This window comes from Pristiophorus japonicus, chromosome 7 (genome assembly GCF_044704955.1).
Source record: "Pristiophorus japonicus isolate sPriJap1 chromosome 7, sPriJap1.hap1, whole genome shotgun sequence".
NCBI classification, from domain to species: domain Eukaryota; kingdom Metazoa; phylum Chordata; class Chondrichthyes; family Pristiophoridae; genus Pristiophorus; species Pristiophorus japonicus.
In genome coordinates, this window is record NC_091983.1 from 73,935,931 (window position 1) to 73,961,272 (window position 25,342).

At 44.8% G+C, this 25,342-nt stretch overlaps 1 protein-coding gene across 1 annotated transcript in view; it reads right to left on the minus strand.

The window, feature by feature from the left end:
- The window catches only part of LOC139266790 (kelch-like protein 29), a 494,463-nt gene that overhangs the window by 309,175 nt on the left and 159,946 nt on the right, over window positions 1–25,342 (minus strand). Inside the window, exon 2 of the mRNA XM_070884383.1 lies at window positions 11,322–11,469. Within this exon, the coding sequence (XP_070740484.1) occupies window positions 11,322–11,469 (148 nt within the window). The remainder of the gene's footprint in view (window positions 1–11,321; window positions 11,470–25,342) is intronic.

Here is a 25,342-nt window from a genome sequence, read left to right on the forward strand (position 1 = left end):
ATCCCCTTCCTCTAATTGACTAGGAAATGCGCTGGGCTTCCTTAATAAGTCCAATCAACAGAAAGTCATTTCACAGAACGGGATGGAGGTTCAGAACAATTGGGTCAGGAAGTCTTGTTTGAGGGAAGTAGCTTTGAAGTAAACAACTACAACTGTTTACATGAATGAACTGTCGTCAAAAGGATTTGGTAATAGATACATCGTTAACAAGCCTTATCAATGTAAAATCACTTCTATGGAGCGGGCTGCAGCCAGCAGCGAGTTTGGACCATGCTACTGGCCCCGACTGCACCAGACCCGCCTCAGTAGGCGCAATCGTGACTATTGCTTCTGCATCAAAGGAAAATACACCCTCATAATCCATAGATACTCTTGGCGTCTTCAGCCTTTATTCGTTTGGCCTCTTCTGCACAAAGGGGAAAATAGGAACTCAGTAAGAAATAATTCTTCTGTATATTTCATCAGAGCCTGTACCTGAGAACATAGTGAGAGGAACTGCAAAAATTATGGATGCTATTTTTTGTTTTCTATAAATAGGGAATCCAATTTATATAAAGTGCAAGTTTGATTTAATCATACTATTAATATTTTGCCTGTCCTTTTGCTTTTGTATATTATTCTATCTGGAGAGTTTAAGTTTTTGCTTGTGCTCTAGCAGTGTGGTACTTTTCTACCTTCTGAGTTGTGGGAAACCCTTGTGGGTATCCCATGTGACCTCCTGCAATTCTAAGTAAATTCTTAGTATTTTGGATTAAAATGTCTAACAGTGTCTTTCCTGGATTCTCATCACTTTTTGCTGACCTTTTCTTTCTGCTGCTTGTTCATTAGGGGCGAGAGATATTTATGCTCGGGAGGCATGGGACAGTCATATTCCTTTAGTATTGGTGAATCTGCTCCAGAAAGTTTGGTGTCATTTGCAGATGTTGATATCTGATGCCTTCTCATCCACAAAGCAAGCAGAAATACAAAGGGAATGCAAGAATCAGGCAAAGTGAAAGAGAAGCAAGGAAACCTGTGGCAGGCTGTACATTGGTGGGAGAGAAAGAAAGGGAGAGAGAGAAAGAGAGAGAGAGAGCACATATGATACCCTACCAGGAAAATCAGTTCTACTTGAATACAGCTTTTTGATATGAGGTGGAGGTGGGGTTGGGCAGAGCAGGGGGCAGAGTCAAAATATAACATAAGTAGACCTGAAACTGCATCATCACATTATTTTCATACAACATATGATGCTCAGACTAACGAGATTGTTCTCTCACATGTGTGATATATGTAATTTACACATGTGCATTTAAGAAAATATCCCAATCAGAATTACATTCACACGTGCTACTGGCTGTTCAAAAATAAATTAAATAGGCTTGTGCTCGCTATCACTCTCTCATGGGAGAGTGTAAGCTATAACCATGGTAACTGCCTCTAACTTTTCTGGACTGTCACCTCACTTATTTGTGATATACAGCTGACCCACAATTAATATATACAAAAAAACATCTACACAAAATGGACCTAAACAAATCCACCATCAGGCTGATGGTCCTGATATCCATTCAGTACAAACTTCACCAACACTGTCTTCTTCAGTACATAAGAACATAAGAAATAGGAGCAGGAGTAGGCCATTTGGCCACTCAAGCCTGCTCTGCCATTCAATAAAATTATGGCTGATCTGATCTTGGCCTCAACTCCACTTTCCCACTTGCTCCCCTTAACCCTTGACTGCCTTATCGTTCAAAAATCTATCTATCTTCGCCTTAAATATATTCAATAACACAGCCTCTACAGCTATTTGGGGTAGAGAATTCCAAAGATTCACGACCCTCAGAGAAGAAATTCCTCCTCATCTCCATTTTAAATGGGCGACCCCTTATTTTGAAACTATGCCCCCTAGTTCTAGATTCCCCCATGAGGGGAAACATCCTCTCTGCATCTACCCTGTCAAGCCCCATCATAATCTTATATGTTTCAATAAGATCACCTCCCATTCTTCTAAACTCCAATGAGTATAGGCTCAACCTTTCTTCATAAGACAATCCCTTCATCTCAGAAATCAACCTGGTGAACCTTCTCTGAACTGCCTCCATGTAGCTAAATGGCAACTGTTAATTTCAAACACCATGACAACTATCCCTAGGCATTCTGGTGTGCTATCTCATATTTACTCTCTTTATTCAGCCAAGAAAAGTCACCATACTCAATCAAAACTCCACTTGCAAAAATATCAGTTGGGGTGATGGGTGAGCAGGATTTGGCGCGGGTTTAGATGCAGCAGAGTTTTGGATGAGGTCAGGTTTATGGAAGGTGGTAGATGGGTGGCTGGCCAGAAGAGCATTGGATTATGGTTAGGTCTGGAGGTAACAAAAGCATGGCTGAGAGTTTCAGCTGAAGATGAGCTGAGGCAGGGCCAGAGGTGGGCAATATTAGAGAGATGGATGTAGGCGGTCTTTGTGATGGACAGGATATGGGGTTGGAAGCTCATCTCAGGGTCAAACAGGATGGCTAGGTTGTGAACAGTCTGGTTCAGGCTAAGAAAGTGGCCACGAAGGAGGATGAAATCAGTGGCGATTTGTGCCAGGATCCGAAGACAATGGTTTTGATCTTCCCAATGTATAACTGGAGGAAATTGCAGCTCATACAGGTCTGAATGTCGGTCAAGCAGGCTGATAACAGAGGCAGTGGAGGGGTCGAGCCAGGTCATGACAAGGTAGAGCTGGGTGTTGTCATGTGGAACATGTCTTCATCTTCAAATAAGCCTGGCACTGATGAATATCCTAAAATGAAAACATTGCGACTGCTACTTGGGAAGCGGACACAGACCTGGATGAGACAATATTGGTAGTCAAAAAGTAGTTGCACACTGATGGAGTCATCATCATCATCATCATCGTAGGCACTCCCTTGAATCGAGGATGATTTGCTTCCACGTCAAAAAATTTACAGGTGTTTCAATGAAGGATCTAAAATTCCAGGTCCTGAACTAAATCTTGAACAGTGGAAGATGCCTGTGCATGGATTTTTTTTTAATGTATGGTGGCGGTTGCACACCAGCCACCACACAGGCTTGCCAGAACTAGGTCTTGGTCCAGTGGCACGGATTAACCAAGACGACTGGAGACCAGCTCTGCTGCACGGACCGAGTGCACACACATATTGCAGTGTGGGCTGGCCAGTGCTGCCCCTGGGCCCTCGCCTCTTCTGGGCCTCGAACTCATGGCTCTCCTGGGCCCCGATCACATCGCTCTACGATCTCTCGCCGCTCCTTCTCCCCAACCTCGCCGTTCTTGCTGTATCTGCCCACGTTCCAATCACCGACCTGGATCTTGGTGACATCCCTCTTCACTGCCGTTGCTCTCCTGCTCCAGCACGTGCTGCTCCCTGGAGTGGTATGCCGCCACGCTTCTCCTTCCGCTCCCCGGCCTGCTCCGATGGTGCTCGCAGGCCGGGGGCCACTCAGCTCTTTCTGTTTGCGTAGACTATCTGATTACATCTAGAGGCTCAGATGGCACCAGGGTTCCATCAATAAACCACTGTATTTTGGAGATTCCTGCAGTATGGGCAAATTGAAGTGCCCCGTATGCTGCTGTTGCTATTCAGTGGGAAAGGAAATGCGAATGTTGATCCTGCTGAAGATTGCAACATTGGCCTGCTGGTTATATATCTCTGGATAGCAAGTTGATACTGCAGATGTCCCCATTTTAGTTTGGAAGGAAGCAGAATTACAGATTTGAAGGAGGTGATAACCTTGTCTGCCACTGGCAGTAATGTCCCTATGCTCAAGGTTGCCACTGCTCGGTAACTGCTAAACCAAAGCCTGTAGAGGCAGCTTTCCTTCAGCCAACTAGTTGTGCATGGGATTATAGATATGGTTAGAGCAGAATGGCATCCATCTCTGGTGCCCTCTAAAATCCTTGGCACTCCTTGCTTTTCCTTATTTGTTCTCTTCTACAAAACCCTGTGAAAGGCAGCACTGAAACCAATCCCCATAGCTGGAAATGGAAAGGTAGCAAAAATAAATGAGCTGTTCAGCATTAAGGGATTCCTTCCCGACAGACAAGAAGCTTTTGTGGACTTCAATGTTCATTTCGTACAAGTGCGTTTTAACGCACCGCGTATAAAGAATTAGAAAACAGGAGGGGATGGGGAGGGCAGTCCTACAGTTGGTGTTAGGACCCCAATTGGCATTTTCAAGGTGCTTCACGCCTTTTCAGGTGGGTGCCTTCGAAACCTAAAAGATGGCCAATTCCAATATTGCAACTGGTTTACTTTGCAGGACAGATCGAGTGCAGGAGGTCACCATTCAAAACTTGCAGGACCAAATGGTATTTTATGCCTGAAAGACAGGCGAAGGCAAGATAAGTTTCACTCCCATGCATTGTTGCAGGTTGCCAGGTAAAGAATTTAGCACAATGTATTGAAGCAGGCAGGAAACCCTCAGATCCTACCTCCAAAAATATTTTTGTTGGCTGGAATTTCTATGCTCATATGCTACATTAAAAAAAAATAATAGTGTGAGACATTGCTGTGCACAAACTGCCTACTGCTTTTTCCTACAATACAGCAGTGACTCTACTTCCAAAGTAATTTATTAGTTATATAGCACTTTGAAACATCCTGAGGATATAAAAAGTGCAATGTAATTTTTTCTTTTAAAACTGCTGATATTTTCATTTCGCACATGAAGGAGATCTCTAGTTTCCTTAAAACTTTGCCGGCAAGAGCTTTCCGTCAAAAGTGGAATATGCAGCAACTTTAAATGCAATCTCGTCTACTGTTATTCTACTGTTGTCCTCGCTGGTCTACTAAGTTCCCCATTGCATGAACTGCAACTCGACCACAACTCTACCCTACCTTACACAAAGTCTTGTTTCTTTAGCACTCCTGTCCTTCCCAACCTCGATTGACTCACGATTCCCCAATTTGTCCACCAAAATCCTTGCACAAGTCCCTCCATGGTCTGTATTTTAATTCATTCTTGGGATGTGGATGTCACTGGCAAAGCTACCATTTACTGTCCATCCCTAATTGCCCTTGAGAAGGTGGTGGTGGTGAACCGCCTTCTTGAACCGCAGCAGTCCATGTGGGGAAGGTTCTCCCACAGTGCTGTTAGGTAGAGAATGTCAGGATTTTGCCCCAGTGATGATGAAGGAATGGCAATATAATTCCCTAAACCCCGTCAGCCAGCTACTTCTCTTACCTCCTTTAAAACCGTCCTCTTTGACCATGTGTTCCATGATATGAGCACAGTCACCTCACCCAACACTTTCTCCATTGCTGCTAGTGTCCATTTCCACATCTGTCCAGTGATTTAGGATGTTTTATTACATTAAGGATGTTATATAAATGCATGGGCCTGGAGCTTCCACTTTGAGTGCAATCGGCAATCCAGGCTCAAATTGTGCTCAAAATTGCGCTAGTTTTGAGAAGTATGTTTTTTCCTCAAGTTTCCACTCACTTCAAACATAACATATCACTGAACATAAAACCTGCCATGAACCAGCGCAATCAGGCAGTGTTTTAGAAGGTAATCTTTTAAAAAGGAATGTGCATTAAAAATATTCCATTGCTATATTTAAGAGTGGTAACCAGGTGCAGTTTTACTAATTCAATTGAAAATGGGTTTCACCACAAAAGATAAGCATTTTCAATCAGATTGTCAATCAAGCAATGTGAGTAACCCAACTTTAAATAACTTTAAAAACTATACAGAAACATTTACTAGTTATAAGAACATAAGAAACATAAGAACTAGGAGCAGGAGTAGGCCATTTGGCCCCTCGAGGTTGCTCTGCCATTCAATAAGATCATGGCTGATCTGATCTTAGCCTCAACTCCACTTTCCTGCCTGCTCTCCATAACCCTTGACTCCCTTATCGTTCAAAAATCTGTCTATCTCTACCTTAAATATATTCAATGACCCAGCCTGAACAGCTCTCTAGGGTAGAGAATTCCAAAGATTCACAACCCTCAGAGAAGAATTTCCTCCTCATCTCCGTTTTAAACGGGCAACCACTTATTCTGAAACAATGGGGCAGAAATTCCGGCCTCCCGGGTCCGTACTGAGTGTCTGTGGACCCAGGAGTCATCTCAAAAGCCGGTTTTCAGCACACAATGCGCATGCGCTGAAAACCCGCTGGAGCTTGACAGATCATCCGTATCTGAGGAACGAGGACATTTGCAAGGGCAAAATTGCAGGATTTACCCATCTCTTGCCCAGCAAATGTCCTCAAAACTCTTGCGCCTGATAAAAGCAGGCACATAGCCTACTTTTACAGGCGTAAGAGTTTTAAAATAGACAAAAACATTTTAAAATAAAATTATAAAAACACATTTTATTGTTAAAACCCTCCCCATTATGGTAAGTTTATTTTAAATCATTATTAAAAAAAACTTTTTTTTTAAATCGGAAAAAAATAACTTAAAGAAAATACATACATAACTTGAATTTTAATTATTAAAATATGTTTAGAATTTTTTCTATTTTTTATTATTGGTTATGTGTGTTTTGGGGGCTGTTTCTCATTCATAATAATGGAACTCCAACTTACGGAGTTCCCATTATTGTGAATGAGAACATACTATACCTGATTGGCTGCCCAGAGCCATGTGACTCCAGCTCCAGGCCTGCGCACGTCCCGACATGCATACGCTGCGACGTGCAGTCAGAGGAGGCCCCAGGACCGGGAACTCACATGGGTGCAGCAGGATAAGGTAAGGCTGCATTTTTTAAAAGTGTTTTACCTGATCGCCCGCGGGAAGCAGCTGACCGGGATTTCTGGGCCTATGTCCCCTAGTTCCAGATTCCCCCACGAGGGGAAACATCCTCTCTGCATCTACCCTGTCCAGCCCCCTCAGAATCTTATATGTTTCAACAAGATCACCTCTCATTCTTCTAAACTCCAATGAATATAAACCCAACCTGCTCATCCTTTCTTTATAAGACAACCTCTTCATCTCAGGAATCAACCGAGTGAACCTTCTCTGAACTGCCTCCATTGCAAGTTTATCCCTCTTTAAATAAGGAGACCAAAACTGTACACAATACTCCAGTTTCATCCAACTCCTACAGTTGTAGCAAGACTTCCCTACTTTTATACTCCAACCCCCTTGCAATAAAGGTCAACATTCCATTTGCCTTCCTAATTACTTGCTGTACCTGCTAACCTTTTGTGTTTCATGTACAAGGACCCCCAGATCCTTCGACACCGCAGCATTTTGTAGTCTTTCTCCATTTAAATAATAATTTGCTTTTTTATTCTTCCTATCAAAGAGAATAATCTCACACTTTCCCACATTATATCACATCTGCCAAATTTTTTCCCACTCACTTAACCTATCTATAGCTCTTTACAGATTCTGTGTGTCCTCTTCACAACTTGCTTTCCCACCTATCTTTGTATCATCAGAAAATTTGGCTACATTATACTCGGTCCCTTTATCCAAGTCATTAATATAGATTATAAATAGTTGAGGCCCCAGCACTGATCCCTAGGACCATGAAAATTACCCATTTATCCTGACTCTCTATTTTCTGTTGGTTAGCTAATCCTCTATCCATGTTAATATATTACCCCCAACCCCATGAGCTCTTATCTTGTGCAGTAACCTTTTATGTGGTACCTTATCGAATGCCTTCTGGAAATCCAAATTCACTGCATCTACTAATTCCCTTTATCCACCCTGCTCGTTACATCCTCAAAGAATTCTAGCAAATTTATCAAACATGATTTCCCTTTCATAAAACCAGGCTGACTCTGCTTGATTGTATTATGATTTTCGAAATGTCCTGCTACTACTCCAGCATTTTCCCAACCACAGTTAGGCTAATTGATCTATAGTTTCCTGCATTCTGTCTGCCTCCTTTCCTGAATAGGGGCATTACATTTGCGTTTTTTCAATCCGCTGGGACCTCTCCAGAATCCAGGGAATTTTGGTAGATTATAACCAATGCATCCACGATCTCAGCAACCACTTCTTTTCAGACCCGAGGATGCAGGCCATCAGGTCCAGGGGACTTGTCTGCCTTTAGTCCCATTAGTTTGCCTAATACTTTTTCTCTAGTGATAGTGATTGTTTTACATTCCCCCCTCCCTATAGCCCCTTGATTATCTATTATTATTGGGATGCTTTTTGTGTCTTCTACCGTGAAGACTGATACAAAATATTTATTCAACGTCTCTGCCATTTCCCTGTTTCCCATTATTAATTCTCCAGTCTCATCCTCTAAGGGACCGATGTTTACTTTAGCTATTCTCTTCCTTTTGATATACATATAGAAGTCCTTAGTGTCTGTTTTTATATTTTTTGCTAGTTTACTCTCATAATCTATATTTTTATGGTCGTCCTTTGTTATATTGGTGTACAGTAGTCAGTTTGAGTAAATTACAAAATATATTTAAAAGCTTTTAAAAAGTGTCCTTGCATCTAAAAAAAAAGCTTTATTTTAAGAGCCTCTTGGAAGGCCTGCAAATTTACAGAAACTCGCCATGGCGATTAGAAACATAGAAACATAGAAAATAGGTGCAGGAGTAGGCCATTCGGCCCTTCTAGCCTGCACCGCCATTCAATGAGTTCATGGCTGAACATGCAACTTCAGTACCCCATTCCTGCTTTCTCGCCATACCCCTTGATCCCCCTAGTAGTAAGGACTTCATCTAACTCCTTTTTGAATATATTTAGTGAATTGGCCTCAACAAATTTCTGTGGTAGAGAATTCCACAGGTTCACCACTCTCTGGGTGAAGAAATTTCTCCTCATCTCGGTCCTAAATGGCTTACCCCTTATCCTTAGACTGTGTCCCCTGGTTCTGGACTTCCCCAACATTGGGAACATTCTTCCTGCATCTAACCTGTCTAAACCCATCAGAATTTTAAACGTTTCTATGAGGTCCCCTCTCATTCTTCTGAACTCCAGTGAATACATGCCCAGTTGATCCAGTCTTTCTTGATAGGTCAGTCCCGCCATCCCAGGAATCAGTCTGGTGAACCGTCGCTGCACTCCCGCAATAGCAAGAATGTCCTTCCTCAGGTTAGGAGACCAAAACTGTACACAATACTCCAGGTGTGGCCTCACCAAGGCCCTGTACAACTGTAGCAACACCTCCCTGCCCCTGTACTCAAATCCCCTCGCTATGAAGGCCAACATGCCATTTGCTTTCTTAACTGCCTGCTGTACCTGCATGCCAACCTTCAATGACTGATGTACCATGACACCCAGGTCTTGTTGCACCTCCCCTTTTCCTAATCTGTCACCATTCAGATAATATTCTGTCTCTCTGTTTTTACCACCAAAGTGGATAACCTCACATTTATCCACATTATACTTCATCTGCCATGCATTTGCCCACTCACCGAACCTATCCAAGTCGCTCTGCAGCCTCATAGCATCCTCCTCGCAGCTCACACTACCATCCAACTTAGTGTCATCCGCAAATTTGGAGATACTACATTTAATCAATCTGGCCAGTTTTGTGGCAGTGCCTGCTTCTAGTGTGAATTTTTTAAACTAGCGCGAAAGTTTGTGGAAATTCAATTTGCACAGAACATAATTTGCAATTGAAATTCCTTGATCTTTTGTGCCGGTTTGGCCGATTTCTCACGAATTGCACATGAAAAAACAATGCAACTGAGTGGAAACGCCTGCCTACATTATTTATCTTCTGTCTGGGTTCCATATATTGAGGGAGATAAATACTTACAGTGCCTTGGAAAAATACTGCATTTTCAATTATAAATTGCAAACAAAAGGGCACGTCTACTAAACATCACCCAAATAAATCACGTTTGGGTTAGTGACAACTTTTTGAGAACATCCCTAATATTAATGGATGGCATCAAAATTCGGTTGTGGACGCCGCCTGTTACAGCCGGTGGTAGGCGGCAAAAGGGCGTCAAAGGCCTACCGTTGTCGTTACGTGGTGTCCACGCCCTGGCTGAAATTTAGTCGGCTCTTTGGCAGAGGCGCCAAGAGGCAATGCTGCGCTGGCTAACGCCACCCGTGTGGTGACATCATCCAGCGTACACACCTCTGTCACGATATTTGCTTTGTACGGCTGCCGTATCGGCCTGAAAAAAGTGGTAGTTAAACTGCGGAACCTGGGCGAAATTGCCCAGAGAGCAAGGTAAGTTTTTATCTTTCTTTATTTCTTCATTTTTTCATTAGTTATAACAGTGGGGAAGTTTGTGTGGGGGTCGGAGAAGTTTGAGGTTATTTTTTTTCTACCCCTTTCTTCTCGTTTTTCAGCTAGCATGGTGGCAGTCTTCTGATGCAAAAGTCAGTAGGCCATCTGAGCTCCCGATGAGCATGAGTGTGCAACACCACCTTCTAGCGTTGCTCTCTTATCTTTGGGCATAAAAACTGAATTTGGCAGTTTGAGCCTGCCCCTAATGCCCGGCGGTAAAATCAGCACTCAGGTGGTGACACCGCCTCAAAAATGTCAATACCTAATTTTGACCCCGTAATGTTTAATTAGAACTATTACTGGTTACTTGAATTGAAACCTTTAGCTTAGAGTATTCTATACAACTTTTGGAGTGGAACAGCCTCAGCCATTTTCTTACTCAGAACATTACTTCAGTTGTACAGGGCCTTGGTGAGACCACACCTTGAGTATTGTTTCTTAATCTGAGGAAGGACATTCTTGCTATTGAGGGAATGCAGCGAAGATTCACCAGATTGATTCCCGGGATGACAGGACTGACATATGCAGAAAGACTGGATCAACTAGGCTTATATTCAATGGAATTTAGAAGAATGAGAGGGGATCTCATAGAAACAAATAAAATTCTGACAGGATTGGACAGCTTAGATGCAGGAAGAATGTTTCCGATGTTGGGGAAGTCCAGAACCAGGGGTCACAGTCTAAGGATAAGGGGTAAGCCATTTAGACCGAGATGAGGAGAAACTTCTTCACTCAGAGAATTGTGAACCTGTGGAATTCTCTACCACAGAGAGTTGTTGAGGCCAGTTCGTTAGATATATTCAAGAAGGAGTTAGATGTGGCCCTTACGGCTAAAGGGATCAAGGGGTATGGAGAGAAAGCAGGAATGGGGTACTGAAGTTGCATGATCAGCCATGATCATATTGAATGGCGGTGCAGGCTCGAAGGGCCGAATGGCCTAATCTTGCACCTATTTTCTATGTTTCTATGTATTTACAGCACTGTGCTTTGATTTAAAACGTTCTCAGCCTACAGGTTTGCCATTTAATCAAGTCAGGAGCTGTTTATTGTTTCATCCTCGAGAGAACCACTCAATTACTTCATCACTAAAAAAAAAAGAGGAACGTTATGCTTTTTCCTGGGTTTAAGCAAAAAAAAAACATACCGGCAGTTTCTATTTCTCTCATTTGCTTAGGTGGAGGTTCATCTGTGTCCCAGGGAGTTGACTGATTGATTGGAGTTTGTCCCCACCTGACACTTTTACTCAGCATTTGTCCTTGTGTCTGACTGTCAATCTTAGAAATGCTTGAAGGCTACATTTGGGAAGACAAAAAATATATACATTTAGACATTATGGCTAATAATATGCACCACACAAAACTATCCCCATGTCTAGACTCTGGAAATATATTACAATATATTACAAATATTTACTTTGTAGTTTGTCCCATTCCACTGATTTATGCTGTTTGAATTAATACTTTCCATTTATACTATTTCACATCAATAAATTGAATGTTGAACTGAATTACACTAGCCTTTTGGCAAGGTGACCTTTTGAGAAATTTGAGCCCACTGTGTTCTTTGGTTACCTGTTTACAGTCTTTGGCTTTCTGAAGGCTGAGATACAAAACTTCAATCCACCATTTGATTTTGTTTAAAATTCCAATTTTTGCCAACAAAAGCCTGAGCTGCAAGCCAGTTCTTAAGTTTTTTAAAGTTCTATAAAAGTGAAAAAAATAAAGATGACCTAGAAATTTCCAGAATACATTTTCTTCACTAATACCCAGAGTGCTGTGTCAAGTGTGTAATTAACACAGCAGGTGGATTTTCAGGGAGTCAGCAGAGAAAATTGGTTGAACTCAGTAGGGAATCGAAGATAAATATTTTTTCCATGTCATAATTCTTCTTTGTACCAAAGAAAAATGTTAATGAGCAGAGACAAACATTTTTGAATGCATTTTAACACTGTATTAATAAAGATCTCACAATATATGCTTTATTGCAGGAATTAAACTAAAAAAAAAACAGGTAAAATGCAGTTGTGGGATTTTTATTTGGAGAATTTCTAGAACTATTTGTACTGGATTATAGCCAGAGAAGTTGAAATTATTTAATGCAGCATTTTATTATCTGAGTCAATGTGGCAGCAGTTGAAAGAAACCAGATCAAAATCAATCCATCTGTTTGGCTACAGACAGAGATGACAAAAGGAAAACAAAACAAATAGGTAAAAAATGAACAAAACAAAAGCCAAGCAACTGTTTGCAATATGTTTGGCCTCGCATCATATAAAGGGCAACGGACATCTCATTCACTATCCGGAACATCAGATTATGTGAATTTAGATGCATTGGACATCTATTTGTGTAGGAAACAGGGTGAATGCTCAATCTCCAAAATAGGCTGAGAACCCCTTCCAGCTCAAAGTCTGAGATCTGAATCAAACTGGAGGCGTGTGCAGATTTGATAACTGTGTCCTGTACATCTTTAAAAAATTGACTCGCAGCGACTTGTAGCTATGGACACAGACCCTGACCCAAATTGCAGGGACAGGCTCATTCACATACATTGCCTCGAAATGTAAATTAGTTAGATTAAAAGTATTCTTTATCACCTAGCATTTCAATAATGAAAAGATCAACAGAGGATACATAAATAGGATGTACCCCATTCCGAACTTATTCCAAAATTGAGGAATGTTATTGAGGCCTTGTTCAGAAGTAGAAAAACTGGATATTGCACATTCCTATTGTGAATTATTTTTGTAAAATTGCGAAGGCCAATTGCTGTGTGCTTGCTATTAAATAATTAAATTGTTACTTACTTTTTTTAAAGAGGATTATTACATGCCTCAATATATTCTCACTGCAATAGAGGTGAGTGACCACCAGCTTGGAGGAGAAGAACCAAAACTTTGGAGCCTTCTATGCTCCAAGTATTTCCTATTGCACCAGAGATCATGTGAACTTAAAGCATATGGCAACTGTACAGAAAGAAATAGCTATACTTTACTTTTCATCTTGTACGCAAAGAATAAAATGGCTTACGACAATATGAATGTGATTTACTGCTATAAAACATCTGACCATTGCAGAAATTAAGCACTCCCTTGTGCTTTGAAGGAAGTAGCAAGCTACTCAATATATTTTGATTGTATTCTTCCTGTACGCTCGGTAAATATGGTAACAGCACTTAGCATAGTTTATTTGAATTTACTTAAAAAATATAAATAAATTAGGTCTGACTATCTGCCACAGGGCCAGGAGTTTACCCCAACTAATGCACCAGATAAATTCCACTTTGCAGTCAACAAGCTTGCTCTAACCAACTCACACAGTGGAGCACCTGAAATTACATAAGCATGCAGCCAGCATCAGTTTAAAATAAATGTAAATAAATAAACCAATGTAAAAATGTTTGTGTCATCCATATTTACACTGTGGTGAGTATGAAAGCCAAACTTGGATATGCAGTCTGATTATTAATCTTGTAAGTTTCAGTCATATGGCTAGATCGCAAGTCACACATACTGCCAGGCTTTCTGAAGATGGGGCAGGGTACAAGACACTTTTCTAGGGATAGTGTGTTGTCAGCGGTAGGCATGTAGAAATTCTGCTACTGACGGCACACTACAGAATGAAGGAGATGAACTACTGGTGTCCAGGACCCAACTTTTCCTTGGTTCCAAGAACAGTTCTCAAGGGAGGTAGGAAACAGGGCCCGTTCCCTCGTGCACAGTCAATAGGGTAAATTAGTACTTAGAAGTCACAGCTTCAGCCTAGCTCTCCTTGCATCTATATAAAAGTGCCTCAATAACCTTTTTATGTTATAGAATTGTTTTAAACTATAGCCTTGCTGTTCTGAATTCTAGTCCCAATTCTGTTAAGATCACAGCATTTACATTACAAGCACTGCTGTTCCCGTGGTACAGGTAGTGAAGTAGATCACCACCTATACAGATTTCCCCATCATTGCAGAATGATGGAGTGAAAGGACACCATTTTTAAATCCTCCAAAATAGATGCTGTGTGATGTGCACATCTCCATGGTTTGCACACCTGCAGTCATTTTAGAATCTTTCTTAAACAACCAGTTTTGTTTGCTCCAGCACCTTCCCCAGCTTTTGATTAACAGCCACAAATGCCAAGCTGCTTCAAGCGTACCTCCACCAATGAACCAGAATTAATTGGACAACCTACACTGAGAGGAGCAGGAGCACTGAGCTGCTCAGCATGATGAGAGCAATGATTTTGCCTCCTCTCCCTTTGGCATCAGCAGCTCTCATGTTTATACTCCAAGCAGAAATGACGCAGTTACATACATAGATCCCATCAACTTCAGAGGTGCTCGCTGCTTGAGACTCCCACAGCACCACTGCTTTTATATTGTAGGCTTTCTCCTGACTTCAACAGTGATGTTGATAGCATAAACGCAATATAAAATGGGGTGGAATAAAAGTCTGATGACGGAGGCAGCAGCTAACTGGCACCAGGACAGATTCCCGCCACTTTGTTAAAGATAAATCTGGAGGAGTACTTCTTGTTCAAAGTACATTCCATTTTATAAGGAAAATTAAACTACTCCTGAGAATTTTCTTTGGTGCTTTTCCAAGTGTCATATGTATAAACCTATTTATACCTTGTGTAGCCATCAGAGGGCTCATCCCCTGGAGTCCCAAGGGATCCCACAATCCCTTGGGAGCACAAGTACTTAAGGAGGCCTCACAGGCTGGAGAGGCACTCTAGAGACCTGCAATAAAAGACTACGGTCACACTTTACTTTGAGCTCATAGTATCCTTATTCATACACAACAACTGGCAACAAGATACAGATGACAAACCCAACGATGCAGAGAACAGTGGGCATCCTGGAGAAATTTTCAGAGGGAGATGATTGGTAAACCTTCGTGGAACGACTCGACCAATACTTTGTGGCCAACAAGCTGGAAGGAGAAGCGAACGCTGCCAAACGAAGGGCTCCAGCGAAACCCACAGAGAAATCGTACAATGATTTGTGCACACTGGTCTGGGAGCATCTGAACCCGAAGGAAAGCATTCGGATGGTGAGGTACCGGTTCTACACCTACAAAAGGTCTGAAGGCCAGGAAGTGATGAGCTATGATGCCGAGCTGAGATGCCTTGCAGGACATTGCGAATTTGAAGGACATTTATAGCACATGCTCAGAGACTTCTTCATACTTGGCATTGGCCATGAAGTGATATTTCGCAAACTTTTGACTGTAGAGACCCCAATGTTGAGTAAAGCCATAGCGATAGCCCAGGCGTTCATTGCTATCAGAAACAATACTAAGCAAATCTCTCAGCACACGAGTGCTGCTACAAGTACTGTGAACAAAGTGATGTTGTTTTCAAACCGCAACGTACAGGGCAGGCCCCACATGCTTGCAGCTGCAGGTCCGCAGACGTCTTAGAGCCTACCAATCAAGGGTGATGAATGCAAGGCCATTAACACCTTGATGGCGCTGCGAAGATGATCATCATTTCCATTCATGCCGCTTCAAACGGTACGTTTGCAAGGGCTGTGAAACAATGGGACACCTCCAACGAGAGGTGTCCCATTGTTTCACAGGCTGCAACGAGAGGGCATCATTTCGCCGATCGAATTCAACGAGTGGGCCAGTCTGATTGTTGGATGTGCAGGTGAACTACAAATCCTGCTAATCCTGCAAACCACCATGTTGCAGAGGAGGACAGAACCACTGTGGATCATGACGAACCAGAGCCTCAGACTGATGAGGCAGAGATATATGGGGTGCATACATTTACCACGAAATGTCTCCTGATAATGCTGAAGGTTGAATTAAATGGACTCCCGGTGTCAATGGAGCTGGACACGGGTGCGAGCCAGTCCATTATGCGCAAAAAGACTTTCGATAAATTGTGGTGCAGCAAGGCCTCAAGGCCAGTCCTGACTCCCATTCGCACTAAACTGAGAACTTACACAAAAGAACTGATTATGGTCTCCTACGATAGAGCGGTGCACTAGTTACCACTCTGGCTGGTACCGGGTGATGGTCCCACGCTGCTCGGCAGGAGCTGGCTGGGAAAGATACGCTGGAACTGGGATGACGTCCGAGCCCTCTTGTCCGTTGATGACACTTCATGTGCCCAGGTCTTAAAGAAGTTCTCCTCGCTGTTTGAACCAGGCATCGGGAAATTCCAAGGAGCAAAAGTGCAGATCCACTTAATTCTGGGGGCGTGACCCATCTATCACAAGGCGAGAGTGGTACCGTTCATGATGAGAGAGGGTGGAGATCGAGCTGGACAGGCTGCAACGAGAGGGCATCATTTCGCCGATTGAATTCAACAAGTGGGCCAGTCTGATTGTTCCAATCCTCAAGGGAGATGGCACCATCAGAAACTATCAATCGTTTCTCCCTGTAGGACCGATACAAAGGCAGACGATCTTTTTGCGACGCTGGCGGGAGGAAAGATGTTCACGAAGCTGGACTTGACCTCGGCCTACATGACACAGGAGCTGGAGGAATCATTGAAGGACCTCAACTGAATCAACACGCACAAAGGTCTCTTCAGATACACTGTTTTGAGTGCTGTTGAGGGAGATGACTCATTAGGGGAGAGCAACAGCAGCCAAGTTCATGGCACCGTGGCTGGCTCTGTTGTACAGGAGGGCATAAAAAAGAGTGGGAGAGCGATAGTGATAGGGGATTCAATCATAAGGGGAATAGATAGGCGAGACTCCAGGATGGTATGTTGCCTCCCTGGTGCAAGGGTCAAGAATGTCTCCGAGCGAGTGCAGGACATTCTGAAAAGGGAGGGAGAACAGCCAGTTGTCGTGGTGCACATTGGTACCAACGACATAGGTAAAAAAAGGGATAAGGTCCTACGAGACGAATTTAAGGAGCTAGGAGTCAAATTAAAAAGTAGGACCTCAAAAGTAGTAATCTCGGGATTGCTACCAGTGCCATGTGCTAGTCAGAGTAGGAATCGCAGGATAGCACAGATGAATACGTGGCTTGAGCAGTGGTGCAACAGGGAGGGATTCAAATTCGTGGGGCATTGGAACAGGTTCTGGGGGAGGTGGGACCAGTACAAACCGGACGGTCTGCACTTGGGCAGGAACGGAACCAATGTCCTAGGGGGAGTGTTTGCTAGTGCTGTTGGTGAGGAGTTAAACTAATATGGCAGGGGGATGGGAACCAATACAGGGAGACAGAGGGAAACAAAAAGGAGACAAAAACAAAAGACAGAAAAGAGATGAGTAAAAGTGGAGGGCAGAGAAATCAAAGGCAAGAAACAAAAAGGACCACTGAATATAAAAGGGCTGCAGGAGGGGTAAAAACTAAAAATCATGGTTTAAAAACTAGGATGAAAACACTCTACCTAAATGCACACAGCATTAGAAATAAAGTAAATGAGTTGACGGCACAAATCATTGCAAATGGGTATGATTTGGTGGCCATTACAGAGACATGGTTGCAAGGTAGCCAGGACTCGGAATTAAACATACAGGGGTATCTGATGATTCGGAAAGATAGGCAGGAAGGGAAGGGAGGTGGGGTAGCTCTGTTAATAAGGGATGATATCAGGGCAGTTGTGAGGGATGATATTGGCTCCAATGAACAAAATGTTGAATCATTGTGGGTGGAGATTAGAAATAGTAAGGGGAAAAGTCACTGGTCGACGTAGTTTATAGGCCCCCAAATAATAACTTCATGGTGGGGCGGGCAATAATCAAGGGAATAATGGAGGCATGTGAAAAAGGAACGGCAGTAGTTATGGGGGATTTTAACCGACATATCGATTGGTCAAATCAAATCGCAGGGGATAGCCTGGAGGAGGAATTCATAGAATGCATACGGGATTGTTTCTTAGAACAGTATGTAACAGAGCCTACAAGGGAGCAATCCATTTTGGATCTGGTCCTGTGTAACGAGACAGGAAAAATAAACGATCTCCTCGTAAAAGATCCTCTCGGAATGAGTGATCACAATATGGTTGAATTTGTAATACAGATTGAGGATGAGGAAGTTGTGTCAAAAATGAGAGTACTATGCTTAAACAAAGGGGACTACAATGGGATGAGGGCAGAGTTGGCTAAAGTAGACTGGAAACAAGGACTAAACGGTGGCACAATTGAGGAACAGTGGAGGACTTTTAAGGAGCTCTTTTATAATGCGCAACAAAAATATATTCCAGTGAAAAAGAAGGGCGGCAAGAGAAGAGATGACCAGCCGTGGATAACCAAGGAAATAAAGGAAAGTATCAAATCAAAGACGAATGCGTATAAGGTGGCCAAGGTTAGTGGGAAACTAGAGGATTGGGAAGATTTTAAGCAACAGCAAAGAATGACTAAAAAAGCAATAAAGAAAGGGAAGATAGATTACGAAGATAAACTTGCGCAAAACATAAAAACAGATAGAAAAAGCTTATGCAGATATATAAAACGGAAAAGAGTGACTAAAGTAAATGTTGGTCCCTTAGAAGATGAAAAGGGGGATTTAATAATGGGAAATGTGGAAATGGCTGAGACTTTAAACAATTATTTTGCTTCCGTCTTCACAGTGGAAGACACAAAAACCATGCCAAAAATTGCTGGTCATAGGAATGTGGGAAGGGAGGACCTTGAGATGATCACTATCACTAGGGAGGTAGTGCTGGACAGACTAATGGGATTGAAGGTAGACAAGTCCCCTGGTCCTGATGAAATGCATCCCAGGGTATTAAAAGAGATGGCGGAAGTTATAGCAGATGCATTTGTTATAATCTACTAAAATTCTCTGGACTCTGGGGAGGTACCAGCGGATTGGAGAGCAACTAATGTAACGCCTCTGTTTAAAAAAGGGGGCAGGCAAAAGGCAGGTAACTATAGGCCGGTTAGTTTAACATCTTAGTGGGGAAAATGCTTGAAACTATCATTAAGGAAGAAATAGCGGGACATCTGGATAGGAATAGTGCAATCAAGCAGACGCAGCATGGATTCATGAAAGGGAAATCATGTTTAACTAACTTACTGGAATTCTTTGAGGATATAACGAGCATGGTGGATAGAGGTGTACTGATGGATGTGGTGTATTTAGATTTCCAAAAGGCATTCGATAAGGTGCCACACAAAAGGTTACTGCAGAAGATAAAGGTACGCGGAGTCAGAGGAAATGTATTAGCATGGATAGAGAGTTGGGTGGCGAACAGAAAGCAGAGAGTCGGGATAAATGGGTCCTTTTCCGGTTGGAAATCAGTGGTTAGTGGTGTGCCACAGGGATCAGTGCTGGGACCACAACTGTTTACAATATACATAGATGACTTAGAGGGTGGGACAGAGTGTAGTGCAACAAAATTTGCAGATGACACTAAGATTAGTGGGAAAGCGGGTTGTGTAGAGGACTCAGAGAGGCTACAAGGAGATTTGGATAGGTTAAGCGAATGGGCTAAGGTTTGGCAGATGGAATACAATGTCGGAAAGTGTGAGGTCATCCACCTTGGGAAAAAAAACAGTAAAAGGGAATATTATTTGAATGGGGAGAAATTACAACATGCTGTGGTGCAGAGGGACCTGGGGGTCCTTGTGCATGAAACTCTTTTTGGAGTTCACCTGCAAAACATAAAACATTAAATGGTGCCACCCGACCTGGGTGACACTCCAGACATTTACAAGGCCCTTTTTTTCTTTCCCCCCCTTTTTTTTTGTGTTTTTCTTTTTTTGGTTTTTTTTTTTGGGCACTAAAATCACAATTTTCCCCAGTGCCCCCTATAAAAGGGAAGGGGGACACTAAAAGCACCGGCAATTAAAACAAATTAAACTTAAAAACGTAAAATCAAATTAAAATTTGGTTGCCGGGCGTGATGATGCACTCCAGTCCCTCTGGTGCCCACCTCTCGCGGAAGGCCGCGAGCGTACCGGTGGACACCGCGTGCTCCATCTCCAAGGACACCCTGGACCGGATGTAAGAGCGGAAGAGAGGCAGGCAGTCAGGTTGAACGACCCCCTCGACCGCCCGCTGCCTGGACCGGCTGATGGCACCCTTGGCCGTGCCCAGGAGCAGTCCTACGAGGAGGCCTTCGGACCTACCCGCTCCCCTCCGCACAGGGTGCCCAAAGATCAGGAGAGTGGGACTGAAGTGCAGCCAGAATTTCAGGAGCAGCCCCTTCAAGTAATGGAACAGGGGCTGCAACCTCGTGCACTCAATAAAAACATGGAACACGGACTCCTCCAGACCGCAGAAATTGCAGGCGGCCTGGGAGTCCGTGAACCGGCTTAAAAATTTGTTGCACGGCACTGCTCCGTGCACCACCCTCCAGGCCAAGTCCCCGATGAATAGTGGGAGGACCCCTGCGTAGAGTGCCCTCCATCGGGGACCCCCGCCTCCTCCGGACGGCAAGATGGTACGCCATGGCATGTCCGGACGGCCGGCGAGGATGGCAAAGTTGAGGGTGTGCAGGAGCAGCCCGTACAGGAAACCCTTCCGTGCGGAACTGAAAGGCACGGAGGGGATTTCCCCGAGGCGGCTCAAGTTGTGAGGCGCCGGCCCCCGAGGGAGGTTCCGGGGTTTGGCGCCGATGAGGAATTCCGTCCGGACGGGGATCAGTTCGGACGGGATCTCCCCACGTGCTTGAGCCTCCTCGATGCACCTAACGGAGTCAGGGCCCAGAGCTGTTTTTAGCGACTCGATGGCATCGGCCGCGTGGCGGACGTTGGCAGAGTTTAGGCACCGCGCCAGCGTGTCTGGCGCCATCCAGCCCACTCCTCCGCCATCGAGCAGGTCCCTGACCCTGGTCACCTCACCAGCCACAGCCCTCTCTTCCGACCGCCACATAAAACCTCGGCCGTGGAGGTACGGATTCCCGAGCAGCGGCTCCTGCAGGACGGCCGCCACTCCAGCCGGCGGAGAGCTGCGCTTGGTGGAGACTTTGTTCCAGACCCTGATGAGTTCCCTGTAAAAGACAGGCAGCTCCCGGAGGGCGGTCCTGGCACCCCCCAAGTTCACAAACAGGAGCTGCGTGTCATAATTGAGGTCGCGCTGCTGGCGGAAGAAATACCTCGCCAGAGCACACCACCTAGGAGGGGGCTCGACGTAAAGGTATCTCTGCAGGGTCTGAAGATGGAAAGTCGCGAGCTGGGCGCTGACGCACACCAACGACTGACCGCCCTCCTCAAGCGGGAGACTCAAGACCGCAGCAGAGACCCAGTGCTTCCTGTTGTTCCAGAAGAAGTCCACCAGCTTCTTCTGTATCTTGGCGACAAACGCAGGGGGAGGGGTCAAAGTGACCAGCCGGTACCACAGCATTGCGGCCACCAGCTGGTTTATGACTAGCGCTCGACCCCTGTAGGACAGCACTCGGAGCAGTCCTGTCCAGCGCCCTAGACGAGCGGCGACCTTGGCCTCCAGCTCCTGCCAGTTCGCCGGCCAGGCTCCCTCGTCGGGGCTAAGGTAGACTCCCAGATAGAGGAGATGGGTCGTGCTCCAGGCAAAAGGCCTGAGCTCCTCCGGCAGGGAGTCCACCCGCCACTGACCCACCAGGAGTCCGGAACATTTCTCCCAGTTGATCCTGGCGGAGGACGCGGCCGAGTAAATCTCCTGGCACTCACGCATCCTCCGCAGGTCAGCGGGATCCTCTACCGCGAGGAGCACGTCATCGGCGTAAGCCGAGAGGACGACCTCCACGCCCGGCCCTTGCAGAGCCAGTCCCGTCAACCTCCTTGTGCATGAATCCCAAAAAAAGGTTAGTTTGCAGGTACAGCAGGTAATCAGGAAGGCAAATGGAATGTTGGCCTTCATTGCGAGAGGGATGGAGTACAAAAGCAGGGAGGTGTTGTTGCAACTGTATAAGGTATTGGTAAGGCCGCACCTGGAGTACTGCGTGCAGTTTTGGTCACCTTACTTAAGGAAGGATATACTAGCTTTGGAAGGGGTACAGAGACGATTCACTCGGCTGCTTCGAGAAATGAGGGGGTTACCTTATGATGATAGATTGAGTAGACTGGGTCTTTACTCCTTGGAGTTCAGAAGGATGAGGGGTGATCTTATAGAAACATTTAAAATCATGAAAGGGATAGACAAGATAGAGGCAGAGAGGTTGTTTCCATTGGTGGGGGAGACTAGAACTAGGGGGCACAGCCTCAAAATACGGAGGAGCCAATTTAAAACCGAGTTGAGAAAGAATTTCTTCTCCCAGAGGGTTGTGAATCTGTGGAATTCTCTGCCCAAGGAAGCAGTTGAGGCTGGCTCATTGAATGTTTTCAAGTCAAAGATAGATAGATTTTTAAGCAATAAGGGAATTAAGGGTTATGGGGAGAGGGCGGGTAAGTGGAGCTGAGTCCACGACCAGATCAGCCATGATCTTATTGAATGGCGGTGCAGGCTCGAAGGGCTAGATGGCCTACTCCTGTTCCTAATTCTTATGTTCTTATGTTCTTATGTTCATTTAAAACCGATGCCCGTTTGGGATTCAATCAGCCACGACGATATTCCAGAGAAACATGGAAAGCTTACTGAAGTCGGTCCCGCGCACCATGGTCTTCCAGGACGACATCTTAGTTACAGGTCGGGACACAGTCGAGCATCTGCAGAACTTGGAGGAGGTTCTTAGTCGACTCAACCATGTGGGGCTCAGGTTAAAATGCTCGAAGTGCGTTTTCCTGGCGCGTGAAGTGGAGTTCCTGGGGAGAAGAATCGCGACGGAAGGCATGAGGTCCATGATTCGAAGACGGAGGCAATCGAGAACGCACCGAGGCCACAGAACATGACGGAGCAGCGGTTGTTTCTAGGACTCCTGAACTATTTGGTAACTTCTCATCGGGTCTCAGCACACAATTAGAACCACTGCTTGCCTTACTGACTGCATAAAGGAGATGAATGGGTATGGGGAAAAAGCCAAGAAAATGCCTTTGTAAAAGCTAGAAAATTGTTATGCTCAAACAAGTTGCTTGTGTTGTATGATCCATGTCAGCGTTTGGTACCGCATGTGCTGCGTCGTCGTACGGTGTCGGGTGTGTATTGCAACAAGCTAATGAATCTGGGAAATTGCAACCGGTTGCTTATGCATCCAGAAGTCTGTCTAAGGCCGAGAGGGCTTACAGCATGTTTGAAAAAGAAGCGTTAGCGTGTGTTTATGGGGTAAAGAAAATGCATCAGTATTTGTTTGGGCTCAAATTTGAATTGGAAACTGACCATAAGCCACTGATATCCCTTTTTTCCGAAAGTAAAGGGATAAATATGAATGCATCATCCCGCATCCAGAGATGGGCGCTCACGTTGTCCGCATACAACCACGCCATCTGCCACAGACCAGGCACAGAAAACTGTGCCGATGCTCTCAGTCATTGCCCACCACGGTGGTGGAAATGGCACAGCCCGCAGATCTAGTCAGGTTATGGAAACATTTGAGAGTGAGCAATCACCCGTCACAGCCCGACAGATTAGAACCTGGACGAGCCAGGACCCCTTACTGTCCCCAGTAAAAAATTGTGTGTTTCATGGTAGCTGGTCCAGTGCAGGAAGAGATAAAGCCATTCCAGCAGCGCAAAGATGAAATGTCTATCCAGGCAGACTGCCTTCTGTGGGGTGATCGGGTAGTGGTCCCCAAGAAGGGCAGCGACACCTTCATCAGTGACCTCCACAGTACTCACCCAGGCATTGTAATGGTGAAAGTGATAGCCAGATCCCACGTGTGGTGGCCCGGTATCGATGCGGACTTCGAGTCCTGCGTGCACAAATGTAACACATGCTCGCAGTTAAGCAATGCACCCAAGGAGCCGCCATTAAGTTTATGGTCATGGCCCTCCAAACTGAGGTCCAGGGTCCATGTCGACTATGCAGGCCCATTTTTGGGTAAAATGTTCCGAGTGGTTGTAGATGCATACTCCAAATGGATTAAATGTGAGATAATGTCGGTAAGCACGTCCGCTGCCACCACTGAAAGCCTGCGGGCCATGCCTGATGTCCTTGTGAGCGACAATGGGCCATGTTTCACCAGTGCCAAGTTCAAAGAGTTCATGACCCATAATGGGATCAAACATATTACATCTGCCCCGTTCAAACCAGCATCCAATGGTCAGGCAGAGAGAGCAGTGCAAACCATCAAGTTGAGCTTGAAGAGGGTAACTGAAGGCTCACTGCAGACTCGCCTATCCTGAGTCCTGCTTAGCTACCGCACGAGACCCCACTCACTCACTGGGATTCCACCCGCTGAACTGCTCATGAAAAGGGCACTTAAGACAAGGCCACCCTGATCTACATGAACAGGTAGAGAGTAGGCAGCTTCAACAAAGTACATATCATGATAGCGCAAATGTGTCACACGAAATTCAAATTAATGATCCTATATTTGTGTTGAACTATGGACAACGTCCCAAGTAGCTTCCTGGAACTGTTGTGCTCAAAGAGGGGAATAGGGTGTTTTGGGTCAAACTTTCTAATGGACTCATCCAACGGAAACACTTGGACTAAATCAAACTCAGATTCACGGACTATCCAGAGCAACCCACATTGGCCCCTAACTTTTTTGACCCCCCAACGTACAAACCAGTGGCAACCGACCCAGCAGTTGACCACGGAGCAGAACCCATCACCCGCAGCAGCCCAGCAGGACTCACCACACCAGGCAGCCCAGCCAGGCCAGCTGCACAGCAGCCCAGCGAGGGCCCAACAAACAATTCACCAAAATCAGCATTTGCACCGAGACGATCAACCAGGGAAAGAAAGGCCCCCGATCGACTCATCTTGTAAATAGTTACACTGTTGACTTTGGGGGGCGGGGGGGGGGGGGGGAGTGTTATATATGTAAACCTGTATATACCTTGTGTAGCCACCAGAGGGGCTTATCTCCTGGAGTCCCAAGAGATCCCACAATCCTTTGGGAGCACCTGTACTTAAGGAGGCCTCACAGGCTTGAGAGGCACTCTGGAGACCTGCACTAAAAGAGCAAGGTCACACTTTACTTTGAGTTCACAGTATCTGGTCAGACTCTTTATTCATACGCAACACATTTAGCCACTCAAGTCAGATTTCCCTCTCCAGTGGGCTATTCTAGTGAGGTAACAGATGGGAAGCATCCTTGTACATCTTGAAAGGCATCCATTGAAAAAAGCAGGAATTATAGGGCTAGATCCTCCACTTTTTTTGCATGCTTAACGCCCACAGAACTAGAGGGCATAATCTTAGAATAAGAGGCCGCCCATTTAAAACTGAGATGAGGAGAAATT